Source organism: Rhinoraja longicauda, chromosome 16 (genome assembly GCF_053455715.1).
Source record: "Rhinoraja longicauda isolate Sanriku21f chromosome 16, sRhiLon1.1, whole genome shotgun sequence".
NCBI lineage: Eukaryota > Metazoa > Chordata > Chondrichthyes > Rajiformes > Arhynchobatidae > Rhinoraja > Rhinoraja longicauda.
This window is the reverse complement of record NC_135968.1, coordinates 13,243,002-13,258,198: the sequence shown is the minus strand read 5'-3', so window position 1 is coordinate 13,258,198 and position 15,197 is coordinate 13,243,002. Positions and strand designations below refer to the sequence as shown.

The 15,197-nt window shown below is 38.6% G+C and overlaps 1 protein-coding gene across 3 annotated transcripts in view; it reads left to right on the top strand.

Annotated features, from left to right (window-relative positions):
* jmjd1cb (jumonji domain containing 1Cb) overlaps positions 1–13,832 on the top strand; it is a 108,089-nt gene extending 94,257 nt beyond the window's left edge. For all 3 annotated transcript variants that reach the window (XM_078413248.1, XM_078413246.1, XM_078413247.1), the window contains 10 exons: positions 1,925–2,124; positions 2,654–2,935; positions 3,809–3,980; positions 4,308–4,398; positions 6,476–6,606; positions 6,692–6,808; positions 8,778–8,914; positions 10,004–10,177; positions 11,184–11,318; positions 13,145–13,832. In XM_078413248.1, coding sequence (XP_078269374.1) covers positions 1,925–2,124; positions 2,654–2,935; positions 3,809–3,980; positions 4,308–4,398; positions 6,476–6,606; positions 6,692–6,808; positions 8,778–8,914; positions 10,004–10,177; positions 11,184–11,318; positions 13,145–13,228 — 1,523 coding nt within the window. In that variant the 3' untranslated portion in view covers positions 13,229–13,832. The remainder of the gene's footprint in view (positions 1–1,924; positions 2,125–2,653; positions 2,936–3,808; positions 3,981–4,307; positions 4,399–6,475; positions 6,607–6,691; positions 6,809–8,777; positions 8,915–10,003; positions 10,178–11,183; positions 11,319–13,144) is intronic.
* The last annotated feature ends 1,365 nt before the right edge of the window (positions 13,833–15,197 follow it).

The window sequence follows — 15,197 nt, the reverse complement described above, 5'->3', positions numbered from 1 at the left end:
TTGGCAGTAATACCAGAATAATTATGTGCCATTTGTATAATGCCTTGTGATCCTTGCTTCACCAGGCAGGCTGATGTTTATTAAGTTATTGAAACCAGCTTCTCATACGAAATAGCACTCTTACAATGTCTGAATATTTTACAGAGACTAAAAAGACTACAGATGCTATAATCTGGAGCAAAAAAAACAAATTGGTGGAAGAACTCTGGGTAAGAAAGGAGGGAAATGAATGGTTGACGTTTTGGGTTGAGGCCCTGCATCAGGACTGACTAACTCAAGCCGAAATATGTACCATTCCTTTCTCTCCATACAGATGCAGCCTGACCCACTGAGTTCCTACAGCAGCTTGGGTACAGGCAAGGCCAGCATTTCTCTTGGGAAGATGCTCATGTGCCACAATATTGAATGACTGAAGTCATGTATTCCCACAGTACTGCTGGTAAGGAATTTCAGAACTTGGATTGAGTGATGATGAAGGAGCAGTGATGCATTTCAAACCAAGGATTGTGTGTGGCTCGAAGAGGTCCTGAAAGTGTATTGTTTTCTTGGCTTGTCCTTGGTAGCATAGGTCGCATGTTTGGGAGATGCTATTGGAGTAGCTTAGATGAATTAAAACAGAACATTTTGCAATTGGTATATGATACAGAGACATTCTGGTGAGTCCACAGGGAGTGCAGGACAGGGTCCAACGAGTCTAAAGGATGCATGGGAATGGGCTCCAATGAGTCCAAAGGTAATGCACAAACAGGATCTAATATAAAAGGAAATGCGGCAATGGGATGTCTAAAGGGAGTGCAGGTGCAGGGCGTGGTGTCTAAAGAGATTGTGGGAAATAATGCAATGAGCCTAATACTAAATCGTTGGAATAATCAGTTATCTGAATTTTACTGAATTTGTGTGAAGGAAATTGGGGATGGGCAGATGGGCCAAAATGGAGTAAAGCAGAGATTCAAAGGAATGGAGCAGTCTGGAGGTTGTATCCCTTAGATGGATATAAACAGAAGGGAATTTTAACTTGCATTATTTCATATTATAAAGGCAAGTCTTTTGACCGTTCAACTTTAAAGGCAAGATATTTTCCATTGGATAGTCATTTAACATTGCTATTCCCTTATTGTTCACGTTATGATTTAAAGCAGGAAAAATATATCTGATTAATCACAAATATTTTTCTTTAATTACTCACTACCTGTATATTTTCAGAACGCTTTCCCACAGAAGTACATTCCACTTGCTCATGTTATTTCCCCGAAGACAATCTAATCTTATTTATTACATTGTTGGCTTGGGTGTATACTGATGAAGAAATGTGTTCCTCTATTTCCTTCCACAATTTGGCCTGCAGTGTACACTTTGAACCATAATCTTTTCTCTATTATTCTTTAAATTCAACTTGTGTAACTTTTGGAGTTGCTATTTATAATTGATTTACCTTGAATGGAATGCCTTTAATTGCAAGCAGTTAATGGCTGTATTTTCAAAATAAACAAAGTGCTGACTTTTATCATTTAAAGCACCATGACATTAGTCCACTACTTGCAGCTGTCAGTTACAACATTTCTTCAATGGGCAAAGCCTGCTCTCTTGCATTTGGAATTTTGATGTATATGTTAATATTTTGGGTCATATTTCTAAGTAACTTGAGATAAGTTCCCAGTATAGTATAAATGGGCATATTGAAAAGGAAAGATATCTGAGCATGTAATTGAATGTCATTTAAAAAAATCCGACAATATCAAGTTTTTGATTGTTAACATAGTTAGTTGTAAAATTACTAATAGTTCATTTTCATAATTCTACAAATTAGGTGCCCGATGGTATGTTTATATCCTGCAGCGATGAGGTGGTCGTAGTAAAAACGAATCCATATTTACATGCAAAATGTCAAAGTAAAACATCTGTTTTTCTTCTGGACTGTTTATAGAAAACAAAGAATTGTTCATGTCCAAGGCAGTGAAGGTTGAATTAAACCAAATGGATAAGACGGAGAATTGCAAAACGGCTGCCACGATTGAACCGGGGTCAACTCTGCGGGATTTACTTACTGCAACAGCTGGCAAATTGCGATTAGGCTCAACTGATGCTGGTATTGCCTTTGCCCCAGTGTTTTCTGCAGAGACACCTGTAAGTGGAATTTAATAATGTGGATCTTAATAGGTGTTCCATTCTGTAGTGCAACCATTTCTTCATGTTGAGCAGCTGCACTTTGGAAGGGGAAGGCAGTGTAAATCTAACAACCTGCTGCTGTCATGATTAATGAATTGATAATGTTCTGTCTGTATTTTATTTACAGATAGAAATATTAACTTTATCCATGGTCTGCTATATTAAAAGTATTAAATGGATTTGTTATGAGCTACGAAACAATGAATGAATAGTAGAAATAGTTATATAATGTGTCTTACCTCAGAGTATTTCATCCCGCTGATTTCTTTTTCAATGGCACTAGTTTTATGCATCCCCGTACTTTCTCCAATGGTTGTTAGAATTAGACACACAGCAGAACACACAGACAATTCATTCAAACTAAGTGGGTTATAATCAACAAAATGTTGTGAGTACAGTAGGCTTGTTCATTGGTACAAGATAGTCTTAGCTTACGTACATATACTTGATGAGTATTTGACATTGCTTTCTTTGTTACTCCTTGTAGATTGGCAGAGGTGCAAGAAGCATGCCGAATCTCTTGGATGACATAATTGCATCAGTTGTGGAAAATAAGATCCCAGCAAGTAAATCGGAAAAATCGCTTGGGAAAGAAGAAACAAATCAACATTTGCAAAACGAAATTAAAAACTTAAATTTAGATTCCATCAGCAAGAATCATTCTGAAGAATCATATTCTTGGCTTTGTGGGGGAAATGTACTGTGGCTCCAAGATTCTGGAAATCCCAACAATTGTAAGATATTCAGAGAATGCTGGAGACAAGAACAGGTCTGTACAAATTCAGATTGGAGAAATCAAAGCAGATGTAAATATGGGGCACTTTACCACTGAAATTGGGTTTGTGGCTATTGTAAGAGATGTATTATTGAGAAATGACAAAGATGTAATGTTGAAATTGTACAGGGCATTGGTGAGGCCGAATCTGGAGTATGGTGTGCAGTTCTGGTCGCCAAATTATAGGAAGGATGTCGACAAAATGGAGAGGGTACAGAGGAGATTTACTAGAATGTTGCCTGGGTTTCAGCACTTAAGCTACAGAGAGAGGTTAAACAGGTTGGGTCTTTATTCTTTGGAGCGTAGAAGGTTGAGGGGGGACTTGATAGAGGTTTTTTAAATTTTAAGAGTGACGGACAGAGTTGACGTGGGTAGGCTTTTCCCTTTGAGAGTGGGGAAGATTCCAACAAGGGGACATAACTTCAGAATTAAGGGACAAAAGTTTAGGGGTAACATGAGGGGTAACTTCTTTACTCAGAGGGTGGTGGCTATGTGGAATGAGCTTCCGGTGGAAGTGGTGGAGGCAGACTCGATTTTATTATTTAAGAGTAAATTGGACAGGTATATGGATGGGAGGGGATTGGAGGGTTATGGTCTGAGAGCAGGTAGATGAGACTAGGTCAGAGAAAGTGGTCGGCGTGGACTGGTAGGGCCGAACGGGCCTGTTTCCGTGCTGTAATTGTTATATGGTTATATGATGCTTTAATTAAAAATGTTAGTAATATCAAATATTTAGATGTGTTGGCTCAAATATATATTTGGAAATTCTTTCATATGAAATTATGATAAAATTGTTGTTTACTTAGAAATATTCTCTTAAATCAATTCTTCCCTTCTCATTTCCCTCTCAAATAAAATATTTTGCAGCCTGTTCTTGTGTCTGGAGTGCACAAAAAACTAAATTCCAACATTTGGAAACCTGAAAGCTTCAATGAGGATTTTGCAGACCAGAAGGTTGACCTAATTAACTGCAAAGATGGCAGTATTGTATCCGGTGTGAGAATTCAAGACTTCTGGGATGGTTTTGAAGATTTAACCAGTAAGTATCATTGGTTGGTTGGAGTGATTGTAATGAGATTGATTAATTATTTGGACTCTTAATTTGCAAAATAATTTTTGATTTCACACACTCACAAGCACGCGCATATCAATGGCACCTTTTTCTAATGCATGTTAAATATTTAAACTTTATTGAGTAACCGAAGCAATTAATTCTCTAGTTTAAGTTTATGATTGTCACGTGTACTGAGGTACAGTGCAAAGCTTTTGTTTGCATGCTATCCAGTTAAAGAAAAGACTATATATGAATAAACTGAGTACATGCATATTTTATCTGGAGTGAATTAAGTCTCTATCCCTTATCCAGAGCGATTGAAGTCTAAGAATGGGGAATCTTTATTGCTGAAGCTCAATGATTGGCCTTCTGGTGAAGATTTCAAAACCATGATGCCTTCTAGGTAATTGTGGCAGTTGAATTTTAATGACTGTTGCATGGTAGTTTGCATTAAACTAATGCATAGTTTAATTTTCCTCTTGCAGTGTGTACAGTTCCATAAAGAACAGCACTCTTCTCAGTAGTATTTTGTGACCTTTTGTTTTAAAGATCAGAAAAGGGCATCTGTAAGATGCATAATGCAGTTGCCACCTTCCACTTCAGTAACTGTGTCAGTAGTGGAGTTGATGAAATCAGTGAATTTCCACAGCAGATGAAGGGCAGCACAGTGGCGCTGCTGGTAGAGCTACTGTCTTTCAGTGCCGGAGACCTGGGTTTGATCCTGACCTTGAGGTTCCATGTGACCATGTGGGTTTCATCCGGGTGCTCCGGTTTCCTCCCACATCCAAAAGACGTGCACATGTGTAGATTTATTGGCCTTTGTAAATTGTCCTTAGTGTGCAAGGAGAGGATGAGAAAGTGGCATGACATGGAACTAGTGTGAATGAGTGAACGATGGTCTGTGTGAACTTGGTGGGCGGAAGGGACTGTTTCCATCCTGTATCTCTAAACTAAACTAAGTAATGTTTGATGAATACTAAATGAGTACACATTCTGCTTGAGTAATGTTGCGCAAAAGGAACTGTAGCAATTGGAGACTTGAGAGGCTGCAGATGCTGTAGTCGTGAGTGGGTCGGGTAGTATCGAGAGGGAATTCTCAAGTGACGTTTCAGGACCCTTCTCAGTTTGAGGGCGGCTCATGATCTGAAACGTTGTGTGTCCATTCTCCTCCCAGATGCTGCCAGACACGCTGAGTTCCTCCAGCACTGTGTGTTATACTTTAGCATTTTGACTTCTTTTAAAATTAAAAGGTTGGAAACCTATTGGAAATGGTAATAACTCCACCATTTTGCTGTACCTGCTATGTACCTCCGATCTCTGTTTCTAGAAGCACACATGCTCAGAAATTTTAGTATGCCTTAAAGAGTATACTGGAATAACATGGAGAAATAAATGTTTACGTCAATATTCGCCACGTAAAAATTCTAGTTGATCATTTTGTAGATTTTTGCACATAAGTTGCCTTAAATCCCTCTTTAGTGTAGTTTAGAGATACAGCATGGAAACAGGCCCTTCGGCCCACCGAGTCCGCGCCAAGCCAATTAACCTACAAATGTGTATGTCTTTGGAGTGTGCGAGATCGAAGATCTCGGAGAAAACCCACGCGGTCACGGGAAGAATGTACAACTGCGTACAGACAGCACCCGTATTCGGGATCTCTGGTGCTGTAAGGCAGCAGCTCTACTGCTGCAGCAGCACCGTGCCACCCCTCTTATCCCGGTTCAAGACGTGTGTTTCATCCTGTGGCTCGAGGAGTGATGGACGTTGATCTTAATGACACCAGCAGTACTGTGGCCTTTTGGTCAGGAGGTGGGGAGAATTGCTGCAGGGGAGTGGGTGAAGCAATTGGGAGTCATGAAGGACTTTACCAATCCAGTAGTTGAGGAGGGGACAGTTAGCAGAATTGGTGATAGTATGGTAATAATGAGGGAGTGGAATGCTCTGGCAAAAGGATTGGGAAAAATGCCAGAGGTATTTGCACAGATCTCATGGCTTTGGGTGATCTGAAGGTAGGATTGGAGTACAGTGAGCACCAGATTGAATATAATCATTTTATTTAACTTGCGGACTTCCCAAGTTGGCGTTATTTTTAAGATATTAGGCACTTAATGATGGACGTTCCCATCACAATGCAGTGCAGGTTTCTTTACAGTGCTTCAAAAATAGCAATATACACCACCCATGTTCCTCAAATCACATTGGAATAGAAAAGGTTATTCATGATAAGAGGTGCTGATCTGATTTCACAATGTGACTTAACCTGAAATTGGCTGCAAACAGAATTCACCCCCAGTTGCATTGACTTTACGTCACAGATCTGAAATAAAGCAATACTATCATGTGATTCAACTCTGAACCAATATTGCTGTGTCTTGAAATGTTATACCGTATTTGTTTAAATGTGTAACTTGGTAGTCCACCATTTTAAGACATTACATTGCAAAGTATTTAAAATATTATCCTGTTTCCCTCCCTTTTAGGTATGATGACTTTATGAAAAATTTGCCACTGTCACAATATTGCAATCCTGAAGGAAATCTAAATCTTGCATCCCGGCTACCGAATTTCTTTGTTCAACCAGACCTAGGGCCGAAACTGTATAGTGTTTATGGTAAGCAGGAAGTGTTCTGCAGTATTCAAAATAACTTTTTTGGGGGTAGGAAGGTCTAATATGTAAGTGGTTGCATTATTTACAGGACAAACATCAGTTAAAGAACATGGAACTACTAACCTCCATCTAGATGTTGCTGATGTAGTCAATGTCCTTGTCTATGTAGGAGTACCAAAAGGGAATGGAAACAATCACAGAGCAGGTAATGTTTTCAAAGCAATGGTTTGTGAACTTTTTAATGAATCATTACTGCACGTTTTTATAATATTCATTTATTGTCATTGCAACGAGTACAACGAGCCTTTCTACCTATCTAAGCTTATCACCAATATTAAAAGCAACAGATTTTAAACAATTTAAATTTAACGAAAACATACCATGCATCAGTACATTAGGTAGTGCAAAAGAGAAAATAAACAGAATCCAAAATATAGTGTTACAGCTACAGAGAAAAGTGCAGATTTAAAAAAAAAAAGACAAGGTTTGCAACAAGGTGGATTGGCAGATCTGGAATTCATCCCTTCTTCTTCTTGCGTTTGAGGCAGCAGAAGTTATGAAGCTGCTTCTGCTGTCTCTGTTGTTGTCGTTCGCCTGACTGAGGTCAGTTGACAGGGCTCACCACGGGGAAGTCGGCAACATGAGCCCCGAATTCACCCCTAGCAAATGCGAGGTCCATTTTAAAGCCCGATAACGGTGGGGAAGAAGCAGTACATGTTTTCATGCTTTTGTATCTTCTACCCAACGGGAGAGGGTGAGAATAGAGATGACCCAGGGTGTGAGTGGTCTTTAATTATGTCAGCTGCATTCCTATGGCAGTGTAAAGTATAAAACTGGAGACTACTACTCAACATTTACTTTCAAAAGAATTGGAGGTATTAACTGACCTTCAAATGTTACACATTTAGCATTAACCACCTAATTGTTTTAGAGTTGTAGATAATGGGGGGGGTGGGGGAAGTGTTGTGGTTGCTGGGGCTACGGTAGGGGGTTGGGCAAATGATCAAAGGTGTGAGGTCGGGCGGATGGCCTGGGTTGGATGAGCAGGTGACTCCAAGTCTGCAGGTTGCCTGGGCATATGAATTGGGATTGAGCGTGATGCCTTGGGATCAGTGATGAGCTGGATGGAGCAATCCGGAACAATGAAAATGATAACGTACGATGAGTTTAGTATGAGTATGATAGCTCTGGGCCTGTCTTCACAGGAGTTTAGAAGCATGAGGGTGGATCTCATTTAAACTTACCGAATAATGAAAGGCCCGGAGAGAGTGCAGGTTGTTTCCACTTTTGGGGGAGTGTAGGATCAGATGGCACAGCCTCAGAATAAAAGGACTTGTCTTTAGAAAGGAGATGAGGAAGAATTTCTTTAGCCAGGTGGCGAATCTGTTAGAATCATTGCCACAGAAGGCTGTGGAGGCTGTGCTTTTTTAAAGCGGCGATTGATAGGTTCTTAATTAGTAAGGGTGTCAAAGGTTACAGGGAGAAGGCAGGAGAATGAGGTTGAGATAATTGAATGACAGAGTAGACTCGTTGGGCTGAATGGCCTCATTCTGCTCCTATGTCTTATGAACACAAAATTTAAATAAGGTACTCTCCTGGGGGGAGGTGGATACCTCTGACTTTCTAGCAGATGCCAGAGTTGTCCTTATTATGTATGGAATAATTTTGGACAGGTGAAGTCAAGTGACTATTTAAAGTTTTTTTTTTGCTTCATTGCATGTCAAATGGTCTTCTAAATGTTCTGCATATCAATAGAAATGTGTTGTGTGTTTCATCCTGAACTTACTGGTCCAAAGTAAATATGGCCTTTGAAGTCCAACAAATTACAGTTGCAATTATTGCAGTGATAGGTCTTTTGCTGAAGACTGCAGCAGCACATCATGTGGAAGAAAAGGCACCTCCACAAGTAACCTCCACATATAACTGTTGATATGCAGATAACTGTCACATTTGTCTTGTAATAGTAGTGAATTACTTCACCTTTATTACTGCGAAGTGTCGACCTACATTGTCATGGTTTGCCGGAGAAGTTTCATTAATAACACCACTCATACTCTCTAAAATGACGACCTGTGACTTAGTAAGACTAGTTTCAGTAGAATATGCTGAATATTAAATTAAACTTGCTGATGCCTAGTGATATTAGCTAAGATTACTATCTCCTGTTTTTCCAGCTATCTTGAAAAAAATTGAAGAAGAAATTGATGAAAGCACAAAGAAGAGATTGAAGAACAGTAATGAGACTCCAGGTGCTTTGTGGCATATCTTTTCAACTAAAGATACAGACAAAATAAGGGAGTTTCTGCAAAAGGTATACAGTTCATGCATTTATTGAACACAAGCATTCAGGAAAGGTGCAGTCATCTGTGGTGGAACATATTACATTTAAATGTAAATGCAACCATTAAGCCATTGTAATAAAAAACAAAATATCAGTAATGTCAGATGTTTTGAAAGTAATATGTATTTTATGGTTCCCTCAAAAGGAAGTTTGCATTGGTTCCTTTCTGATTTTATTGATGTAATTCATCCCAATGCTGAATCAGGAGTAACTGAAGAATTTAACACCTCTTTAACTTTAACTGCATAGTATGATACTTGGAGAGTTTTTAAATCTTTAAGTAAAGCAAGAAGACTCGCTGTACAGTAAACCCTCATTATAACTGCCCATACGGGGGGAGGAATGGTGTCCGTTATTGTAATTGCTATAACCGAGTATGCTATTATAATTGTATGTAGTTGAAAGGACGAACTGCAGATGGTGGTTAATACACACAAGGACACAAAGTGCTGGAGTAACTCAGTAGGTCAGGCAGCATCACCGGAGAACAAGGATAGGTGACTTCTGGACTCTTCTTCAGACTGATTCAGTCTGCTGAGTTACTCCAGCACTTTATGTTATTTCACCTTAAAACAAGGTGCCGATACAGCTGGTCAGCACCAGCGAGCTCTTCTTCACCGGTACTTGCGGCTCAAGTTGTGACTCCTGCCGACAACACTTTCATCAAGCTGCCTCCAACGACCAGATACGCCCAGTCACTGTGAGGTTCCCTCCCCTCTCAACTGCTGCCACTTCCAAGGTGGAATATGTCGGTGACTCCAGGGGAGAAGGAGGAGGATGCAGCGGTGGTGGGGGAGGTGTGGAAGACAGCGACTGGACAGAGAAATGGAAGAAAAAGGAGGAGAGAGTGGCGGTCAGGCAGATAAAAGGGTCCATTAGAAGGTTTTACTGTACATCCTTTGAGAGAAGTTGTATTTACTTTGCTTTTGTGCTTCCTAAACATTGTTAAACTTTTGAAATTGGGCCATGCTTAGAAAGAAAAACCCTGTATCAACTTATTATGTTATTTGGTAACCTGAGTTTACTAGTGGTGAATTTTTTTTAAACATTTTCTAAAAGGTTAATGAGGAATTGGGTCAAGAGTCACCTGAACATGATTCATTCCTTGATCAGATCTGTTACCTGGACAAGAAAATGCGCCAGAGACTCTGTGAAGAATGTGGAATACAATGCTGCTCCATCTTGCAGTTCTTGGGTGATACATTCTTAATACCAGCTGGGACATTGCGTCAGGTAATTCAGGACGTTCATGCCAGTAAATCTCAATATATGGTCATTGGAAGCAGAGGGTAGAGGCCTGTGGGTTTTTCCTGACTGGAAATCTGTAACAAATTCTGTGCTACGGGGATTGTTACTGGGACTTCTGTTGCTTGTAATATATATTAATGATTTAGATGATGATGTAGGTAATCTGAACAGTAAGCTTGCAACTAATGCAACAAATGGAGGGATCATAGATAACAAAGTAGTTTGGCTAGGGATATAAAGGGATATAGATCATCTGGAAGACTGGTTGGAGCTAAGGCAGATGGATTTTAATCCAGACTTGCATTTTGGCAAGTTAAATTCTGCAAAGACATTCAGAGTAAATGTCAGATACTTTGGGAGTGTTGGGTTTATTCTCAGAGGGTGATTTTATAAATTTTATAAAATTTATGAGGGACATCAATAGGATAGATCATGTCTTTTCCCTGAACATGTGAGAGGTAAAATTTAAAGGAATTCTGAGGGGTATGTTTTTCACACGGAGTGAATCGAGTTGCCAGATGAGGTAGTATTTGCAAATACAATGACCACATTTATAAGACAATTTAAACAAGTACTGGCAGATTAAAGATTTAAACAGCCACGGGCCTATTACTGGCAAACAGGATTAGCATTGATATGTACCACAATCAACATGAATGAGGCGGACATAAAGAGTCCGTTTCTGTGGTTTTATATCCTGGTTTCTTTGTCTTCAATCATATAAAGAAAGAACGCAAAGTACAGCAATTCCAGGAGCAATCTTTATGCAAGTTATTTCCTCAGCCATTGAGCTTTATTTATATTTTAATTGTTTGTTTCCAAAACGGGGGTACAGTACATAAATTAAGATTCCTTGTTGAGATGTTTTTCTTAATCAGAATTGTTGCATGAATTGTCCCTATAATGAAACATAATGTGTTTTGGCAAGTTATATTTGTTTAAATTATGAATGTTAGATTAATTGAACAGTGGTTTGATGATTGCTTTGCAGATGCAGAGTATTTACAGTTGCATTCAAGTTTCTGAAGACTTTGTGTCACCTGAGCACATAGCGCAGTCTTTCCATCTGACACATGAGCTAAGACATCAGTCAAAAGATGAGATAAACTATGAGGATAAATTTCAGGTATGAACCTTTTTGCTCTAGACACTCTACTGGCCAGTTCCAATTAAGGTTTTGAAGACAAGAATTTGTTTTCAGAAGAGGAAGAGTTGATGGGAAGAGAGAGCAATGAATTCTAAATTATTGTAGTATTATTCATTAGATTCTTGGTTTATAATTTCACATAATTTATGGCCACCATTTTTTGTTGCTTCAGTTATATTGCATAAGCCGAAGGTAATAGGTCCAAAAATGCATGTTAATATCAGGGTCTTGAACATAGCAGGAACATTTATTTGTTTCCATTCTTCCATAAATGTTCATAATAGTTGTCCTTTTAGTGGAATTGTATTTTATTTTTGTTTACAGAATCTACTATGCATGCATCCGATTTACAACAATTTGATGAATAGAATTCATTGACCAAACCTCTTGTAAGCAGCACATTACATATGATACAACTAACTCCACTTCACATTTTAGTACTGAATAAGATAAGATAACATTTGGTCCATTCTGGCAGTTTTGATTCTTTAGTAAATCTATCTAATTAATCTTCTTTCTAAGTTTTTTTTCCTTCATTTATTTTAATTATTTTTGAACATTGCCACCCTATCCAAATGCCACCAATTTATTTCACATATTAATAGGGAGCGTAATATTTTCCTGTATCTTTGGTAATTCTTAGCCAGTCATTGAAATGTGTATCTTCTGGTTAGTCCGTTCTGCTTTGAAACTGTTTTCTTTTTCTTAATCAAAATAAATATTTCTCTGAAGTCTGCCTTTGGTCTTCTCCATTCTAAGATTAATTTCAGCTTCCAAAAATTCCATCTGTGCTCTCTCTAAAATCATAACATTCTTACTAAAGTGTAGCTCCATCCAAGACCCTAAGAAATTGCAGAGAATTGTGGGCGCAGTCCAGACCATCACACGAACCAACCTTCCTTCCATTGACTCCATTTATACCTCACAAAGCCTCAGCAAGGCCACCAGCATAATAATCAAGGACGTGTTGCACCCCGGCCATTCCCTCTTCTCCCCTCTCATCGGACAAAAGGTATAGAAGTGTGAAAACGCACACCTCCAGATTCAGGGACAGTTTGTTCTCAGCTGTTATCAGGCAACTGAACCATCCTACCATCAACTAGAGAGCAGTCCTGAGCTTCTATCTACCTCATTGGAGACCCTCGGACTATCTTAGATCGGACTTCATCTTGCACTAAACATTATTCATGTTATTCCCATTATCACATATCTACACACTGTGGATAATTGAACACAGGAATAAGGAGAACTTGCTGCATTGAGTCACATGACAAAGAAACATATGCATGAAGAGCAGAGGTAGGCTGTACAGCCCTTGAACCCTGCCCCTCCATTCAGTTAGATCATAAAGCATCTGATTTTTTGCCACAACACCACATTTCTGCCCATTCTTTCCATAACCCTTGATTCTGTTGTTACCTGAAAGTTTGTTTCATTGTTCATTGGCAAGAGGATTCTGAGGACTTGCAACACTTCCTTATAATGGTGTTCATTGGACAAATCTATTAACACAAGATGAACTGACCCTAGTTCATAATCTTGCAAGATGGGAAACCTCTTAGCAGCATCTGCCTTGTCATACCAGCCTCAGAATTTTGATTATGATAGGAGGAACTCTAGATATTTGGTTTCATATGGCTTTGTTTATTGGCTAATATAATTGGCTTCCACATTTCGTATATTGGCTAATATAATTGGCTTCCATGTTTAACATCAAATATATTTTCTAAACTGTATATTAAAATGATGGCCAATATTTATCCTTGGAATTGTTTGTGCTAATCAATTCTAATGTCTCTCTGCAGATAAAAAATATAATTTACCATTCTGTTAAAGATGCTGTGGGAACTCTGAGACTGCATGAAGAAAATGCACATCAAAAGGTTTAGTTTTTTCTGAGCATTGAGACTTTACATCACCTTTGTTTAAACATAAGTACCTACAGTGCCATAATCACCGTAGTGGCTACTGTAATTATTGGCCGGTCTATCAAAATTATTATAATTAAAAAAGCGAAATGTAGCTTATAATAACCTGCAGAAAAATAGCACTGTGGTGTTCCATGTACTATATTGTACATTTTGAAAATGACAAATGTATTTATTTTTTGAAAAATTGTTACAGAACTTTATGCTGTTATAGATCTAATGTAAATGTGATTTGTACAGTTTAGTTTGCTAAAATTGATATTTTTCACTACATTGAGACAGTTACTGTGAAAAGGCAGGTGCAATTACCAGCAATGCCTATTTTTTAGTCGCTGAATCGCACAGCCATCCGGGTCATACCTTAAGGTATTGCCAAAAGAAGTACACTTTGAAGTTCCTTATAGGACAGATAACGGATGGATCTCCTACATGCATTAGCTTTTAATTAACTATTCATTGTAACATTAAAACATTTACAGTGTTGTAATTTATTCAAAATGTCATCCTGTTTTGTTATATTAGTTATTGTGAATCTTTTGCAAGCAAAATGACTTTTAAAGAAGAAAGTTGATATTCTATGTAAATACATATAAATATATACATCAATTATGTATTTTTTTAAAGCATAGCTTGCTTCAATTTGTTAAAGTACCTGTGTTATGTGCTTTATACATTAAAATTCAAAGGGGTTTTACATTTTGAAATAAAATCGATTCATCTGTTATCCAAATATACCTGTTTAGTGTACGCCAGTAAATCTGTGCATAAACTTGATGTCCGTTCTGGAGACTTTCCAGAAAGTATTTCTCATGCACTTCATTTCTTCAGCAGTAGCTCAGTTGGTGGCATTCTAGCCTCTGAATTTGAATCGGATCCTACTCAAGCCACCAGTGCAAAGAAGTCACAGTTGACCCTCCAGTGTCCTACTGAACCATGCTGCATTACCAAAGGTGTCATGTTACAACTGAGACATTATAGTTAGTTTCATCTGCTTTCTCAGGTGGTTGTAAAGTGTCCCAGGAAACTTACAAGAGAATTATGCTGGCACTCTAGCCAATTCAGCACTCAGTCTGCATGTTCCATGTGTAAGCTTACTGAGTGTAAATTGGCTACTGCGTATCTAATTACAACAGCACTTAATTTTCTTGTATTTTTCATTGTTATACGATGTAGCAATGGCCATTCAGTCCATCGAGTTCTGCTGGCCAATGGAGCATTTCCATCAATTAATTCCACATTTTTTCCACTGCAACTAGTTTTTTGCAAATGCACATTAATTCCCTGCTATTTGTCCTGCTGCCCACCTATACAAATGGACAGTTTACAGCATACCTTTGTATTGTGGGAGGAAACTGAAGTACCTAGAGGAAACCTATGCAGTCACAAGAGCCAGAGGACCATCTGAGAGCTTTAATTCATGCATATAAACCTATGCATGGTGCACCTATTTTTTGAAGTCTATAGAAATTATTCTCAGCTTTCATTCCCTTTGGAATTTCAAAGCATTCAAAATAGAACTGAACTCAGAGTCAGGGATCTCTGGGTTGTATCAGGACTGAGAGAGACCTGTGGGGTAGGCACTTTGATTCAAGAATATTTAGCATAGACTCGCATTACTTGGGCCTGGTTTACAGCAATGCTGACCCTGTCAGGCCCAGGTGCATAAGGGATTTTCTGCCCTGTTAATAATGTCAGGAGAATAGTGCAAAATTAACAACAATTTGCCTTCAAGGATAAATTTATATGTGATTTCAAGGAATCTAAGCGTCTGCGGATATACGCTAAATGGTATTTATGCTACTTCCATCATTTTTCCAAGGGCTTGTTAATCTCCAGCCAGAGGACCCTCTGAAAGCTTTAATTCATTCAACCTTCATTAAATGCTTCAGCCTTCCCAGTAATAAGGAAACTCTGGTGAAAGTTATTTAAT